The sequence below is a fragment of the Leuciscus leuciscus genome (assembly GCF_965113295.1).
Source record: "Leuciscus leuciscus genome assembly, chromosome: 15".
NCBI lineage: Eukaryota > Metazoa > Chordata > Actinopteri > Cypriniformes > Leuciscidae > Leuciscus > Leuciscus leuciscus.
Genome location: NC_138739.1, coordinates 32,563,430 through 32,585,665, shown reverse-complemented (window position 1 = coordinate 32,585,665; position 22,236 = coordinate 32,563,430). Strand labels below are relative to the sequence as shown.

The 22,236-nt window shown below is 38.8% G+C and overlaps 2 protein-coding genes across 7 annotated transcripts in view; both read right to left on the bottom strand.

Annotated features, from left to right (window-relative positions):
• Positions 1-3,653: 3,653 nt before the first annotated feature.
• LOC309476559 (beta-1,3-galactosyltransferase 2-like) lies at positions 3,654-6,258 on the bottom strand. Its single transcript, XM_082139645.1, has 2 exons — positions 6,165-6,258; positions 3,654-4,745 (listed from the first exon to the last, which is right to left on the bottom strand). Exon 2 carries the CDS (start codon positions 4,403-4,405, stop codon positions 3,665-3,667), a length of 741 nt encoding a protein of 246 aa, XP_081995771.1. The 5' UTR covers positions 4,406-4,745; positions 6,165-6,258; the 3' UTR covers positions 3,654-3,664.
• Positions 6,259-9,175: 2,917 nt separating this feature from the next.
• LOC309476704 (uncharacterized protein) overlaps positions 9,176-22,236 on the bottom strand; it is a 13,210-nt gene continuing 149 nt past the window's right edge. The window contains exons 1-12 of one of the 6 annotated variants that reach the window (XM_082139867.1): positions 21,957-22,236; positions 20,953-21,027; positions 20,549-20,732; positions 19,362-20,504; positions 18,261-19,309; positions 17,365-17,439; positions 17,054-17,143; positions 16,614-16,688; positions 14,602-15,193; positions 12,816-12,941; positions 12,676-12,729; positions 9,176-10,813 (exon numbers count right to left, since the gene is read on the bottom strand). The exon at positions 21,957-22,236 is cut by the window's right edge and continues 149 nt beyond it. In XM_082139867.1, the coding sequence (XP_081995993.1) occupies positions 10,560-10,813; positions 12,676-12,729; positions 12,816-12,941; positions 14,602-15,193; positions 16,614-16,688; positions 17,054-17,143; positions 17,365-17,439; positions 18,261-18,428 (1,434 nt within the window). In that variant the 5' untranslated portion in view covers positions 18,429-19,309; positions 19,362-20,504; positions 20,549-20,732; positions 20,953-21,027; positions 21,957-22,236 and the 3' untranslated portion in view covers positions 9,176-10,559. Of the gene's footprint in view, positions 10,814-12,675; positions 12,730-12,815; positions 12,942-14,601; positions 15,194-16,613; positions 16,689-17,053; positions 18,121-18,158; positions 19,310-19,361; positions 20,505-20,548 lie in introns of those variants that run through there. The other 5 variants (XR_014198315.1, XM_082139866.1, XM_082139870.1 and 2 more) reach the window with 5 other exon arrangements.

Here is a 22,236-nt window from a genome sequence, read left to right as displayed (position 1 = left end):
TGTTGGTTTGGCGAACATGAACGTCAATTTAGAAAGAAAGATGGATTTACCTGTTCTGCAAAAACAGAGCAACTGAATGTCGGATTGGAAGCCCTTCTGCCGCCGGAGTTCTCGCCACCTTTCGAGGGTTTTTCCGATGTAAATTCGGGACTTTGCGCGTTCCTTATCCTTGTCCCTTATCCTTGTCCCTCTTCTTTGCAATTTGTTCATCGGAACGTCATCTCTTTAGTCGTGTGTCGGCCATAATTCAAACTTCCCTCTTCATGCTTCTCTCTCCTCCACACACCCCCTTCATGTGCACGCGCACTAACCCCCAAACCACACCCCTCAAATACTTCTTGTCGGTGATTGGCTGGAACACTGTTTGTTGTGTTTCGTGGTGCGGGTGAGCCCAGTTTGTTTTTGTTGCCGTTTGTGGAGCCTGTGGTGTCTACAGAGACCGCGTTTTTTTACAGTGTGTTCAGGGGACAGGCAGCTAGCGGATAGTGAGGAGATGTTTGCTGTATGTGACAAAAAATTTTTTGGCCTAAAAAACGTGTGACATCACTTAGAGCACCTTTAAACTGGTGTGCTGTTAACGGACCATATATATATAGCCTCGATTTTATGATATAATCAGCCACCATGGATTCACCAAATAAAGTTCAGCCCAACATCAGCCAGCGCTGACAAAGATGATCCCTGCTCTGTCCAAACGATTCCGTTTGATTAACTGCTCGTCGTCAAATATTTCAAAAACATTCTTCCTCCCCTGAAGGATTTGCGCACGTCTCTGTCTCCTCAGTGCCATCACAAGGCCCTACTGGCAACTCCTAACCACTTGAGAGACCTCTCGAGCTGTCTTAAATAACTAGGAGAGTAAGGTGTATTACCGGTTGCTAGCCTGGGTCTCCCCATGCTGCCTTGCGCACAGCGCGGTTTTATCAGGGGGGCAGTGTTTCGTAAAACATTGAAGCTTCCCTGTGCGCCGCCATTGATTAGCAGACCGGCTGTTAGCATTTCATTGACTCCCATTCATTTTGGCGTCACTTTGACAGCAAATAACTTTACATCTGAGGCGTTTAAAGACTCCATTTGTCCATTATTTATTTCTAAAGAAACACGAAAATGTATAAAAGGCTCCATTACCTTGTATTTTACGTTATGGCCCCGTAGAAGCAGTTTTTGTAAATATAGGCTAACGACTGCGTCATAACCACGCGACTCTCTGTCGCACAGTAGAGAGATTACCGTATGGACAGGAGGAGAAGCTTGCGCGCAATCGGGGGGACGTGGAGGCAAAATGACAAAGTAATTAATCAGAATACTTAGCAAAAGTTTCTCCTGCTCCTAGCTCATGGACACTTCCTACTCACACTCTCCGTCTCTGCAAGTTTCGGAAGGGAATGATTCAGATTTCTCTTGGCACAGCTACTAGAAGAGAGGTTGCTCACGTCACATCTACGTTGTCAAGCTCAGTTTGAGTCTGCGCAGTACGCTCAGCCATCAGGAAGTGAGAACTTCTAATTGACTTCACTTTTTTCCGTTGAAACCTATGGGGGTCGCTGTGTCCAGTTTATATACTGTCTATGGATTTTATTCACGCTGCTAGGCAGCCTGGATTCCATGGACCAGATTTTCGCCTCAGCGAGGGGACCAATCACAGAACGGGGAGGGAGCAGCAAGATGATGACGACGTCTATGCGACACACACGTTTTTTTTCGATAAAAGCATGTCTGTAGAGTGTCCATATATACCTTCTACCCTCATGTTTGTCTTGCACAAACGGCAATAGTCGCTGAACGCCATCGTGTACACATAAATCTCTGACCCATCGTCTTCTTCCTCGTCGAATTTCTGTCGCTCTACATACGTCATATGGTATAATTAAAAAACGATTGGCTATTATCTACGTACAGGCGCATTTTATAGATATTCGTAGCGCCCAATAAACGGCTCTGGGCATTCGTAAACCACGCCTCAAATACGAGAAAATGAACATGTGGTTCCCAGACCACGTCTCAATGAGACGAGGTCTGACGTTAGCCAGGCTAACCGGTTGCAGTCTTTAGCCTCCTTGTTACAGCCCCCGATTTCCATGCCGGAGACCAGCAAAGCCAAGTTCCCCTTTTCATTGTCTATTAAAATATAGTAGCCTCATCGCAGACACTGATGCAAGATTAGATTTCTGACTTTTGTGGTTTCTAGGTCCCTGGAGGGAAAGTACAGATTGTCATATTGTCTGAACTATATGTGTCAGTAAATTGTTAGTCTCAATACATACATACACCTTATCTAAAAGTAGCTGCTATTGTACCTCTTCCCTTTACATGCTAGATGTTTCTTCCGCAGACATGATATTTAAAATAAACATTTGTTTCACTGTGGTCTGTCTACTGGAAACTTTAGACTTAAACTAAGGAACCAAAGGTAAACTCAAGTCAACTACATATAGAGACATCAAGGATAATAGGTGAAAAGAGCATTAAACATACATTTCAGATGATATTGATAATAAACACAACAAACTATATGATTTCATAAGATATGATTGGTTAGATTTGATTAAATGATAAAACATAAACAAGCTGCAAGCAAGCTTTTCCTGTTTCATCAGAAGATGTGTGGGATGTTCTGGACCAACAAATTCAATCCACGGCTATTAATGTTAAAAATTAACAATAGGGTACATAAGGTAACATGACTCATGAGTGCAACTGTATAACATCTAACGATATTCGGATCCTTTGAATAAGGGCATTGTTACGAAAGATTCACTGGAGACAAGCTGGTTGAGAACCCAAACACAACTTTAATAATAACAAAACAATTCAAAAACAAGATCAAACATAAAACAAAAGCATGGCGTGGCATTAAACTAGAAAACAAGAAAGTGGATCTGGGACATAGAACAAACAATACTCGACCAGGACACAGGGCAAACATGAGGGCTTAAATACATAGACCAATTACAAGACAAGGAACACCTGTGAACAATGATCGGACGATTAACCAATGACAAGACACAGGGCAGGATCAATGACAAACAGGGAATCACATGACAAGACACAGAAACATGACAATGACAAGAAAACCCAAACTGTGACAGGCATTAAGGAATGTTACTGTTCATCCTCTATTAACTCATCTATGACATGCTGTCATTTATCACAAAAAATTATTTTGACTTAACCCGAAATTTATAAAAACAAACAAAAAAATATTTTTTACACTAAATGCATTTTCAGTGGATGAAGCAAGGCATTGCACCAGAACGTTTTAATACATACTGGTTCAAAAGTATAGCCACAAGACTTAAACATTGTACTTGTTTACAAGAGACAGATGTAAAAGATTTGGTTACCAATCATGGACATGACTTGAGTATCTGCAAACTAGAAAGTTCTCAAGTATCTCAAACAGATTTTTTTTCAATGAACAAAAGAAGTGCTTGAACAAAAAAAAAATGACCTTCACATTTCAGGTTTCTGTCTTGGTCTTAGTATTTAAAGATTTGAATCCCTTTTAATCCCTCCACAATGGCTCGCCCTATTGACTTCCATTGTAAGTGCATTAGACAATGTAGACAATTGTAAAATGTAGACAATCAACATATAAAAAATAATAATAAAAAAAACTTGAATCTGTATTTTTCATTTTTGGTTGTTTCTGGTCATATTCTTTTTATCTGGAACTCTTTACGTCCTTCCAGACATCCATTATCTGCTGTGGGGATCCCACGACTATTGAAATGATCCTGAGAAAATCTTCTCGATTATATTGTCCCATATAGATTCTAAACTGTGAAGGGTCTGGGGGGGATGAGGGTGCAATGCCCAAATGTTTCAGACAAGCGCCCACATATGCATCTTCAATGTTGAAGGCCTTTACTTCCTTGGAAATTTCCACCATTTTTTCTGGCAGGTCATTAGAGAAGACATATCCTGTTCCCAGCAGGTAAGTGGGGTATTTCGGTTCGGGGTAAAGCTCCTCTGACACGTACCATTTTGAGTTTTTGTTTCTGACAACGGGCCGGTCCCACAACACCACTCCAGTGATGTAGTTCTGTCTGGGTGTGTTGGGTGCCAATAGGAAAGTCATCAGGTTTTCCAGGTTTACGTACATGTCAGTATCAATCTTCATAGCATAAGTCGCTTGAGGGCAACGAGTGGCCAACCAGTCCATGATCACCATCGTCTTTATGGTCAGGTTGAAGTACGAGTCCACAAAGTTGCTCTGCACTAAGTCTCTGTGTTGTCGGCTCTCTTCCTCCAGTTGCTGTTGAGCTTTTTCAGAGTCGGATCCTCCAGTCAAACCCACCAAGAACAGAGTCATCACTGCTTTCCCCTGGACTGTGCTCTCATTCCCCCACGTGCTCCGGATGGCGTTACGAGCTTCTACCTGATGGGGCGCCACAGGGACCATCAAGACCAGGAACGGATCCCACTGACTGCATTTATCGGGTTCATCCAGGATCTAATGATAGTTGAGTGGATGAGCTATATGATAATGCAGTGAAACATGTTTGGTCACAGTGGCTGCAGCAGTGGCTGTTGTTTGTGTAGCTGTATTTTGATTGTCATTGCCAGAACGACCACAAACCATTATATAATAGGAGAGTATCTGATTTACAACACCATCAAATCCGGTTTCAGGAGGCATAGAAGGCTTGACAGAGAAATGGTAGATGTAAAGGATGGCAGAAAATGATAATGCCATTGTAAGCAGGAGAATGAGCTCTCTTTTACTCCGAGCCAGATTGTGTCTAAGAAAGAAAAAGAAACAGAAAATATTTTCTATGAAAAACCAAATCAGCATGGAATCATGTCATGATTATAATCATAATATGTACTTATTTATTTGGAAATTATAAAGTATAACTTCATTCTTACTTTATGACTTCAGAATTCTGAACTAGCTACACACTTGTGGGTCAGTCCGTGTCAAATCAACCAAACTTCGGAAACTTCCTTTTTTGATTTTGTTAATATTTTTTCTGTACTATATTACATAACATAAATAGTGATGAAAGCCAACATATTAAATGTCACAGATGTATATTTACTTAGTAATCCACTATTTTGTAGAGGGTGTCAAAATGACAATTGTTTTTCCCTGAGAATGACTTTAGAAAGATGTCAGCATCTTTATTTAATTTTTACACGGAGATTGGTAGGTCTATTAGTACAATCTGTTGACTTCAGCAATCTTTGTATCATTAAATGCCAACGGTGGCAGTTCAAAAATGGCAAAAAGCACTTATTGTGTTTGTTTTTTATTGCCTTAAGTTTGCATGCCTGTAACTCAAGAAGTAGCCTATTAAAGATATCTTAATATCCTTTTAGATTCTGGTTCTTAACAAACTTTCCTTTTGGTATCTTCATTTTAAAGGCCCTTGATGGTTCAATCCCAGAGATATGGTGATCTTAATGCGGCTCTGTGAGTAAATGAGTAAATTGTACACAATTTCATGGCCAAAAACCAAATGTGGGTCACTTTGCATGCAGCTGATACCTTTTTCTTTTGAAAATTAATATCTGAAGAACAAATAATGTTGAAATCAGAAATGCATCTCGTGTTTTTCAATCAGCTCAACTCCATAGAACATAGTGCCATAAATATTCCTTTTCCAAAGTTGTCAAGCCTGTAACTCAAAAAGTATTCAAGATATCTTAATATCCTTCAACATTCTCATTCTTAAACTTTCCTTTTGAAATCTTCATTTTCAAGGTCCTTGAGTTTAGTTGACACGGAATGACCATATTTCTATTATAATCTTGAATGTTTTATTTTGAGTTGTACTGCTGCTACAATGCATTTAAATCCTTTTTACATTATAATTCATTGTCATAATAATATTACATCTGTATTACAATCATATACATTCTGCTCTCAAAGAGCAATGTACTTAAAGCAAGAATGCAATGTATGCATGATATCGGTTCATTAAAAATGTCAAAACTTGAACTCGTTATCTTTACAAAACCAAACCATTTTTGAACTAAACCGAGGTAACTCAAAGCATTTCCATCTCTCCATCTAATGAATGTGTGATTGTTCAACATTCAGTTTGGTTGCACTGATACTAAAGTAATGAATATATAAATATAAATACATTTTCTGCATTAAAAGCATAATTTAATGATAAAAATAATAATAAAAATGATCATAAGAGTGAACTTACCTCTTCCATGCTGTTTTTCTCACCATGGTTATTTCATGGGCTACCAAATACTGTACCTGACAACTTTTCATGGAATACCTGATCAGATGTTTGTAGTCAGATGTAGTGAACAAGATATTTACATTTTGAGGTGCATAAATAGCGCTGAGACATTAACTAACCGCAGGCGGTTTTTTGTAATTAGAAATAACCAAAAACCAATCACAAGGAAGATGTTAAGAAAGAAAACATTTACTTTAACAATATCTTAATGATCTTTTTTCCTTCTAATGTCAGAAATGTATCACATTACAGAAGTAAAGTGGGTTGCGAATATAATTTTATGTTGACTTTGAAATGGTAAGATCAAGAGATGGTTTACTTTTTGTTGGTTCCTGGGAAAAAAGGTTCCTGGGACAAATTGTTCCAGGTAATGTCGGTGGAAACGTGGCTTAAGTTGCTGTCTAGGCAGGCTCAACCATTCCATTCAAGCTCAAATTATTGTGAGAAACAAAGTTCTTACATATAGTAATTAAATATTTGTAACAATAAACCATTTTGTTCCAAAACAGCTTGAAATAATTATTTAATATAATTAAGTCAAATGAGCTGTAGGGCAGTTTTAATATTGACCACTCTGCCATTAAGATTATGACCAATGGTTTCCTCTCCATGATCAACCAAATCAGAAACGGCCCCCTCAGAAGTGACTGAATAACTTGACAAAAATAATACATTGCCAACCAACAAATTACCCTCTCCCTTAACAAACTGGGCATGAACCTTCATGATTCACATCTTTCCTACTCAACTAGAATGTCCACTACGCTCCTGTTACACCCTATCCAGCCTTGTTCTCCTCAAACCAGAAAAGATTGAGATCAGCAGAATCGGGGCGGGAATTTTGGGGTGGGAACGGTAGATATAAATATATAGCCCTTTACATATAGCATACACACATTTTATTTTTAAGCCTTTTTAGGGGACAGTTTTTATAATGACCTTATTAAATCTACATGAATCTGCGTATCTGTGTTGTTCAAATACCTTAATTTAACAAGTTACTTTAATCAATCACAGTTCTACAGACTGTTACAAATGAAAACATTTTCAAGCATTAACTAAAGCCATTTTTACACTGCAAAGGTGGAACAGAAGCTGCATCTGACATGGCATTTATGTGTATTTAAGAATAAAAAATACAAAGAAGGTGTACACATCCCAAACACCCTGTGCACCTGAGCCCAGTTAGGGTGTTTGGGATTAATCTCTTGCATAATGTGAATAGCCTATAAACATAAAGGGCCCTATTTTAACGATCTGAAACGCAAATATCAAACGCGAAACGGAAGTAACTTTGTGGGCGCCCGACGCAAATCTAAAATGGGTTGGTCTGAAGTAGCTACATTACTCATTGGTGTGGTTTAGGCGTAACGTGAAATAAACCAATCAGAGCATCTCACATTCCTTTTCAAAGCAGGCGCTTGCTCCATGGCGGATTGCTATTATAATGGCAGATTTGCCAGGCGCACGCCAGGAGCGGTTCACAGCCGAGGAGACCGATGTTCTCGTCAGGGCCGTAAAATACACTTTGTCAGGTGTCCTTATGTGTCTTCCCACTATTGGTCAAACAGGTTTGATCCGTCATTACTACAATTAGCTTGAATAATTTGGGTAAATGTGTAAGCTAGATTTATGCCTATTTTTTCACATCTTCATGGACACCACAATGATTTCCCTCGTGTGGTAATATTTTTCCTTGTAATTATGTATGGTTTGCAAAAATGGCAACTGCTGCGTCTGTGTATGTGAGAGAAGCAAAGTGTATGCGCATTCTGTACATTATGGCCAAGCATGCGCCCTTAAAATAGCATCTGAATAACGCACGTTTTTTCCTGGTCTGTGGCGGAATTGTTTTCTGGAACTGCAAAATAGCACCTGGGAACGTTTGCGCCGGAACACGCCTCCTTTTTTCGCTGAACCGCCCCCCAGGAGCGCAAATTCATTCTCTAATTTACCGACGTGCGTCTGTGGAGGGAAAAGTCTGCTGTGCATCGGGTGCAAAATAGGAATGATACATGCGTCGGTGTACAAAGTCAATTGCGCTCGGTGCAAAATAGGGCCCATCGTCATTATAGGAGTGATGCTACAAAATCATGACAAAATCATTATGGTTGATTATTGCTCTTGAAATTGTAATGATGATTATTAAGTCGACAACGTTTTTTGGTGGGGAAAAAGGACATCATATTTGGGCTATAGACCAAGCTAAGAACTGCTAATTAATTTGTTTGTTGCTTTTTATGGATTAGAAAAAAAAACTTAACATTGGTTATTGCAGTAGCATGAAAAACAAAACGGTTATTCAAACTGGGAATATAGCTATTACCCGCTTCGTGTCGGGGTCCTCATCACCCTGACGTGGCCCAGACAGCAACATAGTGTCGGCCCAGATCCGGCCCACATCTGGAATACATTGAATCCACATGTTCCAGATGCAGCCCGGATCAACAACCGGCTGGATGTACATTATCCCTTACATAAAACATTGAATACATGCATGCATAGGTTACAGTATGCAATTAATCCTTAGGTAGGGTGGAACATAGGCTTCTATTACAGGCACTCATATGCAATAGTTAGATGAGGTATTATAAGCCATTGGCTTACTTATGTTCTCCCTTGTCTGAATCGTTTGTTCATCTATTCAAAACTAGAATGTTGCTGGACCCAGTGCAGACAGTTCAGCTGCTGTTGCAGAGTCAAGTTGCATGGACGTAGGAAGACAGCCATGAGAGAGACAAACACACCCTGACAAAGATGCTGCCAGTTTCTTAAAACTGGCTCTGAGGAACCTGTTCATGTGTCACACACACACACACACACACACAAATGCACATGCAGCACACACTAGCAACACTTCAGTATACTTTAATTCACAAATAATTATATATCATAATAAAGGATTTAAAAATGTAAAAATCTGTTGGTACACACAAGCAAACAAAAACACACACACACACACACACACACACACACACACACACACACACACACACACATACTGGTTTATGTGGATTAGCCAGACTTTTTCTCCAAACAGGCCCGGTGGTGGTTTAGATGGACTACCCTTTCCTGAGGTCCTAGAGCTATGAGAGTTAGATTAAAACACTCAAAAAAATTTGAAAAAAATTCAGGACACTTTAGACTTCAGATACACCCTTCAGAGCGTGATACACACCACCCTAAAATTATTGTGGTTTATAGAGACAGTTCTCATTTTGAAGAATATGTGACTTATAGGGACCAAAACAAACATTATTGGGACTTTAAAGGGACAATGACGTCACTTAAATACTTGCTCATTAACATAAATGCTCATTACCATAAATACACATTAACCTGACACCACCAAGCATTAATGGGACTTGAATTATTATTTTATTACACAACTCTTAACATCACCAGTGTTAGTTGGTGACACTGACTAACAGCCAGATAACAGCCTGTAAGAGCTAAACAATAGATTGTCACACAACACAAGTGCCATGACAATAAGAATTGGCAGACAACAACTTAAAACACAAGAGCCACACTTTTTAAAACATTAAAGGAACTTTGGACTTTTGGGACATTAGCTTAATCCCGTATCCCCCAGAGTTAGATAAGTCCACACATACCCTTTCTCATCTCCGTGCGTGCCGTAACTCTGTCTGACGCACCCACCGCTAGCCTAGCTTAGCACAAAGACTGGAGGTAAACGGCTCCAGCTAGCATACTGCTCACAATAAGTGACACAATAACGCCAACATTCTCCTATTTACATGTTGTGATTTGTATAGTCACAGCGTGTACAAATAACAAGGTCACATGAGACACAGACATCTTCTAACCGTTTACATACTGGGAACTATATTCTCAGAAGGCGAAGCACTGCTACTTCTGCGGAGGGATTTGCTCGCAGCGCCTGAGAAGCCCTATGGTGAGGGGCAGAGAGTTCGCTCAGAGGGTTGCGCTAATCACTCCAGCCAGCAGTGCTTCGTCTTCTATATAGTTAATTCTATGAGAATATAGTTCCCTGTATGTAAACGGTTAGAAGATGGCTGTCTCTCATGTGACCTTGTTATTTGTACATGCTGTGACTATACAAATCACAACATGTAAATAGGAGAATGTTGGCGTTATTGTGTCACTTATTGGGAGCAGTATGCTAGCTGGAGCCATTTACCTCCAGTCTTTGTGCTAAGCTAGGCTAGCGGTGGGTGCGTCAGACAGAGTTACGGCACACACAGAGATGAAAAGGGTATGTATGGACTTGTCTAACTCTGGGGGATACAGGGAATAAGCTAATGTCCCAAAAGGTCGGCGTGTTCCTTTGACAATTGTGGTGGTGTTTCTATGTTTGTGTTAGTGTATTTAAATCTTTTCTTTTTCTGACTGCCTCTTTGCAGCTATTCCTCTATTTCGAACAAAGTCCCTTATATTTTGCACTGTTCTTTGTGCCAACACGGGGTCTTCCACCAGTTTGCAGTGACTGCATTCAGTTTTGGTGGCCAGTTTTCCCCTGCTTATATGACCTTTGAAGTGTCGCATTACTGTGGCGACCTCAGCCTTAGACCACACTTTCTTTGCCACTCTTCTGGATCCATGTTCCTCATCAGCATAATTCCCTGGAAGATAGGCAAACAAAAATGAATAGATCACAAAATGTGTTGTCCAGTTGAAGCCATCAAAACATGAGTTCAGTTAATGCCACAGTTGACAAGAAATTGCAGTTTACTTTTCTTAATTCACTTTGGGTATCAGTTGGTGTCTCACTCGATGTTATTTCACCAACTTTACTAGCCCACATTAGAGTGCGGACAATATGGAGTGTATTTTTAGAATGTCTTTACTGTTCATCTATTTATGTGGCCAAACCTTTTGATATTTGAATTAATTGCAGTAAGTAATACTACAATTAGTAACATGTCTTAAGTAATTTTGGCATTGTACTTCAACACACCGTATTTTAAATGAAACAAAGACTATGGGGTTTAAGGTCTGATTCTCAGTTTAAATCTGATTTCATAAGGTTAGCTAAATAGTGATGGAACTTGGTCTGAAAGTTTAGTCTTGATATTGAAACCGTACGTAACAATCAGCCTAATACTACTTTTAACCTCTTAATCTTCCAGATTTTGTGGCATGTTGTGACTCAGTCATCAAGACCAATTCATTTTTAGTCTTTTAACTAACTTGCTAAAAAGAGAATTAATAGAACGTACTCATGGGCAATCAAGAGAACATGTGAAGAGAAGGAGGTAACTTTACTTTTATCTCAAATTCAGTATACATTTCCTGATAATACTTTTATCTCAAATTCAGTATACATTTCCTGATAATAAAGTAAGTGTATATGCTCCCTTGCAGACAAGATGTTTTGTACAAATGCAGTACAGTTAAATTTAGGGCTATTTATTTATATCTCTTTCTTTAAAGTCCACATGAAATCAAAATTGACCATATTTACTTTGTTTGCCTAAATTGATCGTTTTGTGGTGAACAATTCATCCATGCAAGTCAATCCACACAAAAAAATGTTTTGGCTTCGTAATCTTTAATCAAAATCTGAAAATGCCCCTCCCCTCTGCATTGGAGGACCTTCTCCGATGACGTAGGTTTGAAGAATTGGTTTGGGAAACACTTAACCACTCCCCTCAAACCGTTAGTCTGTTATGAGCAGAGATGGAGAGGAGGAGCGCTAGAGTAAAACCCTGCCCTCTGTTCAATATTCCTTTTCACTGGGAAATACGTCATAACACTGGAGAAAAGTCGTTTGCAACTTCCGGTTCACGCGGACTTTAAGATTACTCTTGCATTTTGATAGTTTAAAACTTCAGAGACAGGAAACATCACAAAGACGTGCATAATAATCCTTCTGTTAAAGGGATACTTCACCGTTTTTTCATTTTAAACTATGCTATTCCCTTAACTAAGACGAGTTGATACATACCTCGCTCTAGCACGCAGCGACACTTTGATAGCACTTAGCTTACCCCAGTATATTCAATGGTATCTAACAGCAATGAATTTAGAAGTGACCAAACATCTCCACGTTTTCCCTATTTAAATACAGTTACACGAGTAGTTACACGACCAAGTATGGTGACACAAAATAAAACGTGGCTTAGAAACGCTTAGAAAAGTGCCACGTTGTGTCACCATACTTGGTCGTGTAACTGTATTTAAATAGGGAAAACGTGGAGGTGTTTGGTCGCTTCTAGCTTCATCTCTGTTTGGATCCTAATGAATGAACTGGGCTCAGCTACGTGCTTTCAAAGTGTCGCTGCGTGCGATTGAGTGCACGCACTGAGACGAGAGAGGTATGTAGCAACTCGTCTTAGTTAAGGGAATAGCATAGTTTAATATGAAAAAAATGGTGAAGTATCCCTTTAAGGGAGTTGGGCAAAGTAAGAATTTCATTGTAGGGTATAAACCACTGTGTTTTTTTCTGTGCATAGACAATAAACCTCTTGAATCTGAATCTTACCTTCAGAGGGAGGTACACTCTCACTTACTCTGGACGACACAAATGACACTGATCCTGTTGAAAACATAATTTAACAAGTTACTTTTGTCACAGGAAAAAATACATTTTATCAGCAGTGACTATGAATTGAGTTAACATACCAAAGTCTCCCATGTCATGATCTTGCTCTGTGGTTGTAGAGTCAATATCCATAGGCTCCACAGTTCCAAACTCTGATGCGGTGAGATCTGTGTTGCTGTCTTCAGCATCACTTAATGCAATCTCATCTGGAAAATGGCATTAGTAAAACTCAGAGGTGGAAAGAGTACCTGAAAACCATACTGAGTAAAAAGTCAGATACCTTGCAGCATAAATTACTCTATTACAACAAGTTACCAATACCAATACGACTTGAGTAAAAGTGATTTTAACAGTACTTTAGTATTTTACTTGTAGTGGAGTGGCTAAGTGCTTATGTTTGGCAGAATCGTTCAGTTTATGATACAAGCGTGAAAATTGGCATGAGCAGTCTCCATGGGTCACTCGACAAGAAAATTGTCCGAGCCACTTGAAATTTCAAGATGGTGGCCATTTTTCAAGATGGCTGACACCTTAGTGGAGCAGTTAAGGGATATAGTGGTTTATTTGGTGATACAAGCATGCAAATTGGCATGAGCAGTCTCTTTGGGTGTGGGTCACTTGACAATAAGCCACCTACAGCTACTTGAAATTGCAAGCATGAAAATTGTCATGAGCCTAATTGCTCCACTAAGGTGGTGGCCATCTTGAAATTTCAAGTAGCTGTAGGTGGCTTATTGTCTAGTGACCATCAGAGACTGCTAATGCAATTTTTCGGCCATCTTGAAAAATTAAAAATCTTGAAATTTCAAGTGGCTCGGACAATTTTCTTGTCAAGTGACCCATGGAGACTGCTCATGCCAATTTTCACGCTTGTATCATAAACTGAATGATAATATCACTTAGCCGCTCCACTATTGTACTAAATTAAGGCTCAAAGATGCACTAGTCCTTGACACCTGAGAGATGCAGGTGAAAATAAGAAACAATTGATTTGTAAAATGAGAAGTCATGTTTATTTTCTAAAATCTAAATAAAACTGAACACCTCAATAGTGCAATAAATCAGGGTCGACACAACAGCCTCTTAAAGGGATTGTTCACCCAAAAATGAAAATTCTGTCTTCATGTAGTCAACCTCAAGTTGTTCCAAACCTGTATACATTTCTTTGTTCTGCTGTACACAAAGATAGATATTTTATATATTTTTGTAACCAAGCAGATCTTGCCAGCCATTGACTAGTACAGCAGAACAAAGACAAGTTTGGAACAACTTGAGGGTGAGTAAATGACAGAATATTCATTTTGGGGTGAAGCATCTATTTAAGCGTCTACAAACTCTCAAGTCTCAGTTAAGCTCAAGTGCACAAAAAGGCCACACGTAAACCAATATCCTCCAAAAAGGCCTTGTCAATATAGTGGATAAATAAAATAATGTTAAGTAAAATTAAATAGTCAAAGTCTACTTGCACTGGATGTGCTGGTTTTGGACTCATCACTGGCTGCAGTTTTGCAAAGTAACTATTTTTACTTGAGTAGTTTTGAGCTATTATACCCGTTTTATACCCGTTTATGTTTAATGTGGTCCATGAGCACATAAGATAAATGATTACACAATATGATATGTTAATATTAACGTAATTCGACTGCACCTACACAAACATAATTTTGAATTACTGTCCAGCCATACTGTAGACTTAAGTTTATATTTCTGAATAGTAGTCCTCGACTCATATTTGGACATGAAAGGTGATTTTTTTTTCTTGGAAAAGGATGCTGACGACGCCAAGTCTAGATGTTTATAAATTAACATTCAAAGGAAAAAACAAAAACTCAGATAATATCTACAAGGGCTAATGTCTGCACAAACCTTCAATTTCAATCTCATCCAGCGACTTCCCCTGCATGCTGGAAAGGTTTCCTTTCTCCATTGACAAGAGGAGTTTGGAAATCTTAGCCAGTTGTGTTGTGGGAACTGGTAATCTGTAGAAGTCGCGGTGAACACGAATGTCGTGACCCAGGAAATCTGCAACCTGATCAAGTTCATTGTGTTTTAAATTAACTCCACACTGGCTTGCATGAACACGCAAACAGTCCTGTCCTCTGTAGTGGCTCATTGACGTTGGTCTTGCAAACAGGAAGACATTTGTGGCACAAACGCCACATTCAGTACTTCTACTGGCAAGTAGTGACAAAGCATCCACCACACTTGGTGTGACCAGAACGGCAAACTTTCTGCCCTTTTTCCCCATGATTTCAATTCGGCTGAAATAGTTACAAAGCTTCTGTTCAGTCTTCGACAACCCCAGTGCAACATCTTCATGGAGCTTTGTGTTGTCCCTTTCATGAAAACTTTTGAGGCGGATTTTCGAAACTTCCCCAGCACGTCTTCGATTGAAGACAATGATTTGTGCAAGTGTGAGTTTTGCAAGTTGAGCATTGTTCTGAGTGGTGGCCTCTTCCTTCAAAGAAAGACAGAGGAAAACCTTGATTAAAACTCACTGACAACTTTTCTGATATCAACAATCAAGAGCAAGATATCAGTGGTGGACGAAGTACACATACCATGTACTTGAGTTAAAGTAAAGATACTCAAGGTAAAATATTACTCAAGTAAAAGTAGAAGTGCTGCCTTTAAACATTCACTTGAGTAAAAGTACAAAAGTATTTGCCTTCAAATGTACTTAAGTATCCAAGTACTATGATTTTTTTAATGCTATAATGTCCTATTATAATTTTTGTCACAAGACTCTTGCTTAACTCAGTCTACGTGAAGACTGTCACTCTTGGCACATCAATCTATTAATAAAATGACATTAATTAGTTATATAAATTTGAATTGAATACATTTTTTGTGTGTTTAATTTTGGACAGAAGGGGACTGATCCCATAAGGTATAATACATTTACAGTATTTACTGTACATATTTTTCACAAGCGTCTATGGTCATAATTATAAACATCCTAATGTTATGATACATTCACATAAACCTGCACAATGCCATTGAATATATATATATACACACACTACATTATGGGACCAGCCAATTTCCCTACAAAATTAAACACCAAAACGTATTAATGCAGTGTTTCTGCTACTCCTCAGAAAAAAAAAATCTATTATATGCAAGTAATTTTAGTGTCAAGGTAATAAGCAATGTTCATTATGCGTCAGTATTTACCGATAATTGCTGCAATAAAAGCTGCTGCTCTCTGCCCCGCTTAAAATTATTGGCAACACAAATTGTTTGGAACTATTGAGAGCTACACGAATCACGTGACCGCGCAGCGGCGAGATCACAGTTGGCTTGTTCGACTTGAAACGGCACACTGCACAGACCAATCGGTGAATGACATTAAAATACCGCAAGAGCGATTAGAGAGTAGACGGCTCTGTATGCTTTTCAATCGCTCTCGCGATTTCGCTCTATACTTTGATGTCATATAAACTGATCGGTCTGTGCAGCGCCGGTTCAAGTCGAACAACCTTGTGTGTGTCGCAACCTCTTATATACTGTCTATGGTCGCAACTCTCATATTTAACGGCTCTGGTTCGCGCTTAGTAGATACCACCAAGGCAAGTTCAAAACAAAGCGCGCACGTTGTAGGCTACTGTGATTGGTGGCTCGTTTGACCAGTTAAGTTTTTATCTACTCATAAATAAAAAGGAACGACTGATTTTGAAAATGTAGTAGAGTAAAAAGTAAGATATTTGACTTTGAAATGTAGTGGAGTTAAAGTAAAAGTCTTCCCAAATTTAAATACTTCAGTAAAGTACAGATACGCAAAAAAGCTACTTAAGTACAGCAACGAATTACATTTACTTCGTTACTGTCCACCACTGCAAGATATTAATAAAAATCTATCTTTTGTGAGGACATACCTCTTCAGTATCATCAGTTGTGGATGGGGGATTTGTGGTTCCAAACATCTTTGGAGCCATTTCATCATCAAGGCCCTGTAAAAAGAAAAAAACAAACAAAAAATATTGCAGTCCAAGTGTTCTTAAAAACCCAAGTGATGCCTCTGGGGACAGGACCCTGTAAACTGTATGGACCTCCCAAGTCATGTTTGGGTGGGGTTCAGTGTTTGATACACATACACTCAGATATTATACTGACTGAAGCTTGAAAAAGCACGTTTAGACAAATGTCCTTCCATTCCATTGTCCACATAAAGCATGTTCTACTCAGGCGACTGTCCACATAAAGCATGTTCTACTCAGGCGACCACACACACACACACACACACATATATATATTGAAATAGGTTGGTAGATTTAACATTTTGCCACAAATAAGTTGTACATGAGATTTAATTTACCTCTCCAACCTTGGTGAGTGGGCTGAGCTCTGGACTAGTCTGATTCGGGTGGCTGACGGCTATATGGGTGCACTTGCTCTCAGTGGTCAGCTGTAGAAGATGAAACAGAGACAAAGGACAATAAAGAGAAAGTCCTGGGAACGGGATACTAGAGAGGACATTTGACATCTGAATAAAAAAATAAAATAAACCATTCTACTGTTGACAGAAAGACAGAGGAAAACCTTGCTTTAAAACTCACTGACAACTTTTCTGATATTAACAATCAAGAGCAAGATATTAATAAAAATCTATCTTTTGTGAGGACATACCTCTTCAGTATCATCAGTTGTGGATGGGGGATTTGTGGTACCACACATCTTTGGAGCCATTTCATCATCAAGGCCCTGTAAAAAGGAAAAAACAAACAAAAAATATTGTAGACCGTGGACTATGAAAACTACACTCTGATGAACACATTTGCGTTCACCGCGACTTCTACAGATTACCAGTTCCCACAACACAACTGGCTAAGATTTCCAAACTCCTCTTGTCAATGGAGAAAGGAAACCTTTCCAGCATGCAGGGGAAGTCGCTGGATGAGATTGAAATTGAAGGTTTGTGCAGAAATTAGCCCTTGTAGATATTATCTGAGTTTTTGTTTTTTCCTTTGAATGTTTGAATGCAGCTTATTTAAAGCATATCCTATATGAAGATATACCTCCTTCATATTTTTTTAATTGTAGATGGAGAATTTGTGGTTAGCCTCAGTGCCAGGAGCTGACTTCTTGTAGCCCAGTATAACTAATAGGGTGCCTATCCATTACATGTAACCAAACAACTTAGCATTCACATTAAACCAACATACAGATCCAATGCAGGCAGTCCAAGTGTTCTTAAAAACCCAAGTGATGCCTCTGGGGACAGGACCCTCTAAACTGTATGGACCTCCCAAGTCATGTTTGGGTGGGGTTCAGTGTTTGATACACATACACTCAGATATTATACTGACTGAAGCTTGAAAAAGCACGTTTAGACAAATGTCCTTCCATTCCATTGTCCACATAAAGCATGTTCTACTCAGGCGACTGTCCACATAAAGCATGTTCTACTCAGGCGACCACACACACACACACACACACACACACACATATATATATATATATTGAAATAGGTTGGTAGATTTAACATTTTGCCACAAATAAGTTGTACATGAGATTTAATTTACCTCTCCAACCTTGGTGAGTGGGCTGAGCTCTGGACTAGTCTGATTCGGGTGGCTGACGGCTGTATGGCTGCACTTGCTCTCAGTGGTCAGCTGTAGAAGATGAAACAGAGACAAAGGACAATAAAGAGAAAGTCCTGGGAACGTGATACTAGAGAGGACATTTGACATCTGAATAAAAAAATAAAATAAACCATTCTACTGTTGATAGAAAGACAGAGGAAAACCTTGCTTTAAAACTCACTGACAACTTTTCTGATATTAACAATCAGAGCAAGATATTAATAAAAATCTATCTTTTGTGAGGACATACCTCTTCAGTATCATCAGTTGTGGATGGGGGATTTGTGGTACCACACATCTTAGGAGCCATTTCATCATCAAGGCCCTGTAAAAAGAAGAAAAAAAAGAAATTATAATAAATATCTTGAAGACAAGATGTTCCCTGTGTAGCATTCAGTGAAAAGATATCATGGCTGTATTTCAGTGAGTGTTTTGTGGAAAACATGTAGTCTCTGAAACGGTTCTTTAGTCACTGAACAGGCCACATGACTACAGTCTGTAGACTATGAAAACTACACTGATGAATACAGCATTTGATTACTTTGTTGTTTATCGATTGTCAGCCCACTTCCTAGAAATGATTGGACTTCTAGAATAATTGACTGTAAGCTTTTACATGGAGTGAGGGGTTAGTCCTTCTATAGTTCTAAGATTTGCTATGATTCTTTTTAAATGACATCTTGTCATGAATTTTCATCAGTGCTGTTGAATGGGTGACTTTCCAGTACATGTAACCAAACAACTTAGCATTCACATTAAACCAACATACAGATCCAATGCAGGCAGTCCAAGTGTTCTTAAAAACCCAAGTGATGCCTCTGGGGACAGGACCCTGTAAACTGTATGGACCTCCCAAGTCATGTTTGGGTGGGGTTCAGTGTTTGATACACATACACTCAGATATTATACTGACTGAAGCTTGAAAAAGCACGTTTAGACAAATGTCCTTCCATTCCATTGTCCACATAAAGCATGTTCTACTCAGGCGCCTGTCCACATAAAGCATGTTCTACTCAGGCGACCACACACACACACACACACACACACACACACACACACATATATATATATATTGAAATAGGTTGGTAGATTTAACATTTTGCCACAAATAAGTTGTACATGAGATTTAATTTACCTCTCCAACCTTGGTGAGTGGGCTGAGCTCTGGACTAGTCTGATTCGGGTGGCTGACGGCTGTATGGGTGCACTTGCTCTCAGTGGTCAGCTGTAGAAGATGAAACAGAGACAAAAGACAATAAAGAGAAAGTCCTGGGAACGTGATACTAGAGAGGACATTTGACATCTGAATAAAAAAATAAAATAAACCATTCTACTGTTGATAGAAAGACAGAGGAAAACCTTGCTTTAAAACTCACTGACAACTTTTCTGATATTAACAATCAGAGCAAGATATTAATAAAAATCTATCTTTTGTGAGGACATACCTCTTCAGTATCATCAGTTGTGGATGGGGGATTTGTGGTACCACACATCTTAGGAGCCATTTCATCATCAAGGCCCTGTAAAAAGAAGAAAAAAAAGAAATTATAATAAATATCTTGAAGACAAGATGTTCCCTGTGTAGCATTCAGTGAAAAGATATCATGGCTGTATTTCAGTGAGTGTTTTGTGGAAAACATGTAGTCTCTGAAACGGTTCTTTAGTCACTGAACAGGCCACATGACTACAGTCTGTAGACTATGAAAACTACACTGATGAATACAGCATTTGATTACTTTGTTGTTTATCGATTGTCAGCCCACTTCCTAGAAATGATTGGACTTCTAGAATAATTGACTGTAAGCTTTTACATGGAGTGAGGGGTTAGTCCTTCTATAGTTCTAAGATTTGCTATGATTCTTTTTAAATGACATCTTGTCATGAATTTTCATCAGTGCTGTTGAATGGGTGACTTTCCAGTACATGTAACCAAACAACTTAGCATTCACATTAAACCAACATACAGATCCAATGCAGGCAGTCCAAGTGTTCTTAAAAACCCAAGTGATGCCTCTGGGGACAGGACCCTGTAAACTGTATGGACCTCCCAAGTCATGTTTGGGTGGGGTTCAGTGTTTGATACACATACACTCAGATATTATACTGACTGAAGCTTGAAAAAGCACGTTTAGACAAATGTCCTTCCATTCCATTGTCCACATAAAGCATGTTCTACTCAGGCGCCTGTCCACATAAAGCATGTTCTACTCAGGCGACCACACACACACACACACACACACACACACATATATATATATATTGAAATAGGTTGGTAGATTTAACATTTTGCCACAAATAAGTTGTACATGAGATTTAATTTACCTCTCCAACCTTGGTGAGTGGGCTGAGCTCTGGACTAGTCTGATTCGGGTGGCTGACGGCTATATGGCTGCACTTGCTCTCAGTGGTCAGCTGTAGAAGATGAAACAGAGACAAAAGACAATAAAGAGAAAGTCCTGGGAACGTGATACTAGAGAGGACATTTGACATCTGAATAAAAAAATAAAATAAACCATTCTACTGTTGATAGAAAGACAGAGGAAAACCTTGCTTTAAAACTCACTGACAACTTTTCTGATATTAACAATCAGAGCAAGATATTAATAAAAATCTATCTTTTGTGAGGACATACCTCTTCAGTATCATCAGTTGTGGATGGGGGATTTGTGGTTCCACACATCTTTGGAGCCATTTCATCATCAAGGCCCTGTAAAAAGGAATAAAAAATAAAAATAAAAACATTATATAATTATATAAATCATTATATAAAACTACACTCTGATGAACACAGCATTTGATGACTTGTTCTACCAGTCTGTAATGGTCAGTATCATCTATGGTGTGCTGGTTAGGTTGTGCTAACAAACTGCTAACAAAAGCAATAAAAATCATGTTCCACCTGAAGCTAGATGGAAATGTACAGTATTTTGGTATGTGAAATGTTCTATGGTTAAAGCATTTCTTATATGAGAACTATCAATTTCACAAAGTTAGTTAAATAAAGTCAAGAATATAAAAACACTGTTTTTAACTTTTTTTTTTTTTAAATAACACTCTACACACAGCATGTTTTGTATATTGATCATTGTGGTTGGTTACTATGGTACCAATTAATTTATCTTACAGGTTTAGTACACTAACAGAACATCATAAACACATTACATTTATTTAATGGCCTGAAAGCACTCATATTAATGATATCACAGCCTTCCTGTGTCACTGCAACTTCATATTTAAACAAAATAATGTTGGGCTACTAAGAAAATATTTAATTCTATAAAACAAACACAATATCTGTAGTAAAAGTTAAGGCTTTAACTAGCTACGCCCTGCTCGTTAAGCCATGCGATAGCCACAGCTCAACTTAACCTAGCTAGCTTTCATTTTAAAAACAAAACTACCAAATTTGACCTGCTGGCAATGTTACTTCTGTCCTCATCTCTACCTGCTGTCCTCCACCTCTTTAGCCTGAGGCTTAATGAGCAGGACATGTTGATAGCCACTCAAGCTAGCTCAGCTAACATTGTGGTAAATATATAGCATTTTACAGTAATTGTAAGTCACAAGTTACACTTTCTTGCCAATAGGAAACACTTCATGCAAAAATGCAACTATATTTATAAATATAAGTATTACCTGTATGTATTTAATCCAGTAAATCCAATGACGTCGAGCTGACACTTCCGAGGCGAGGTGTGGTCCATTAGGCATTTAATTAGCGACTGCTCGAGGCCATGCTTCTGGGCGGAGCTTCCGTTTGTTACCGCCCACGTGCGCAAACCAGCCAATCACAAGACGGCCCGCCAAAATGCACCGTGTGTATCAGAAATGTGTATGAAACTGCAATATAAAACCCAGCTGTGGGGTCGCTGTTCTATACACTGGGATACACTCAAAATCAGGTCAAGTGGTAAAT

Bases quoted from the DNA above. Each gene is read 5' to 3' on its own strand.
- LOC309476559 (XM_082139645.1), bottom strand. From the start codon at position 4,405: ATGGTCCCTGTGGCGCCCCATCAGGTAGAAGCTCGTAACGCCATCCGG.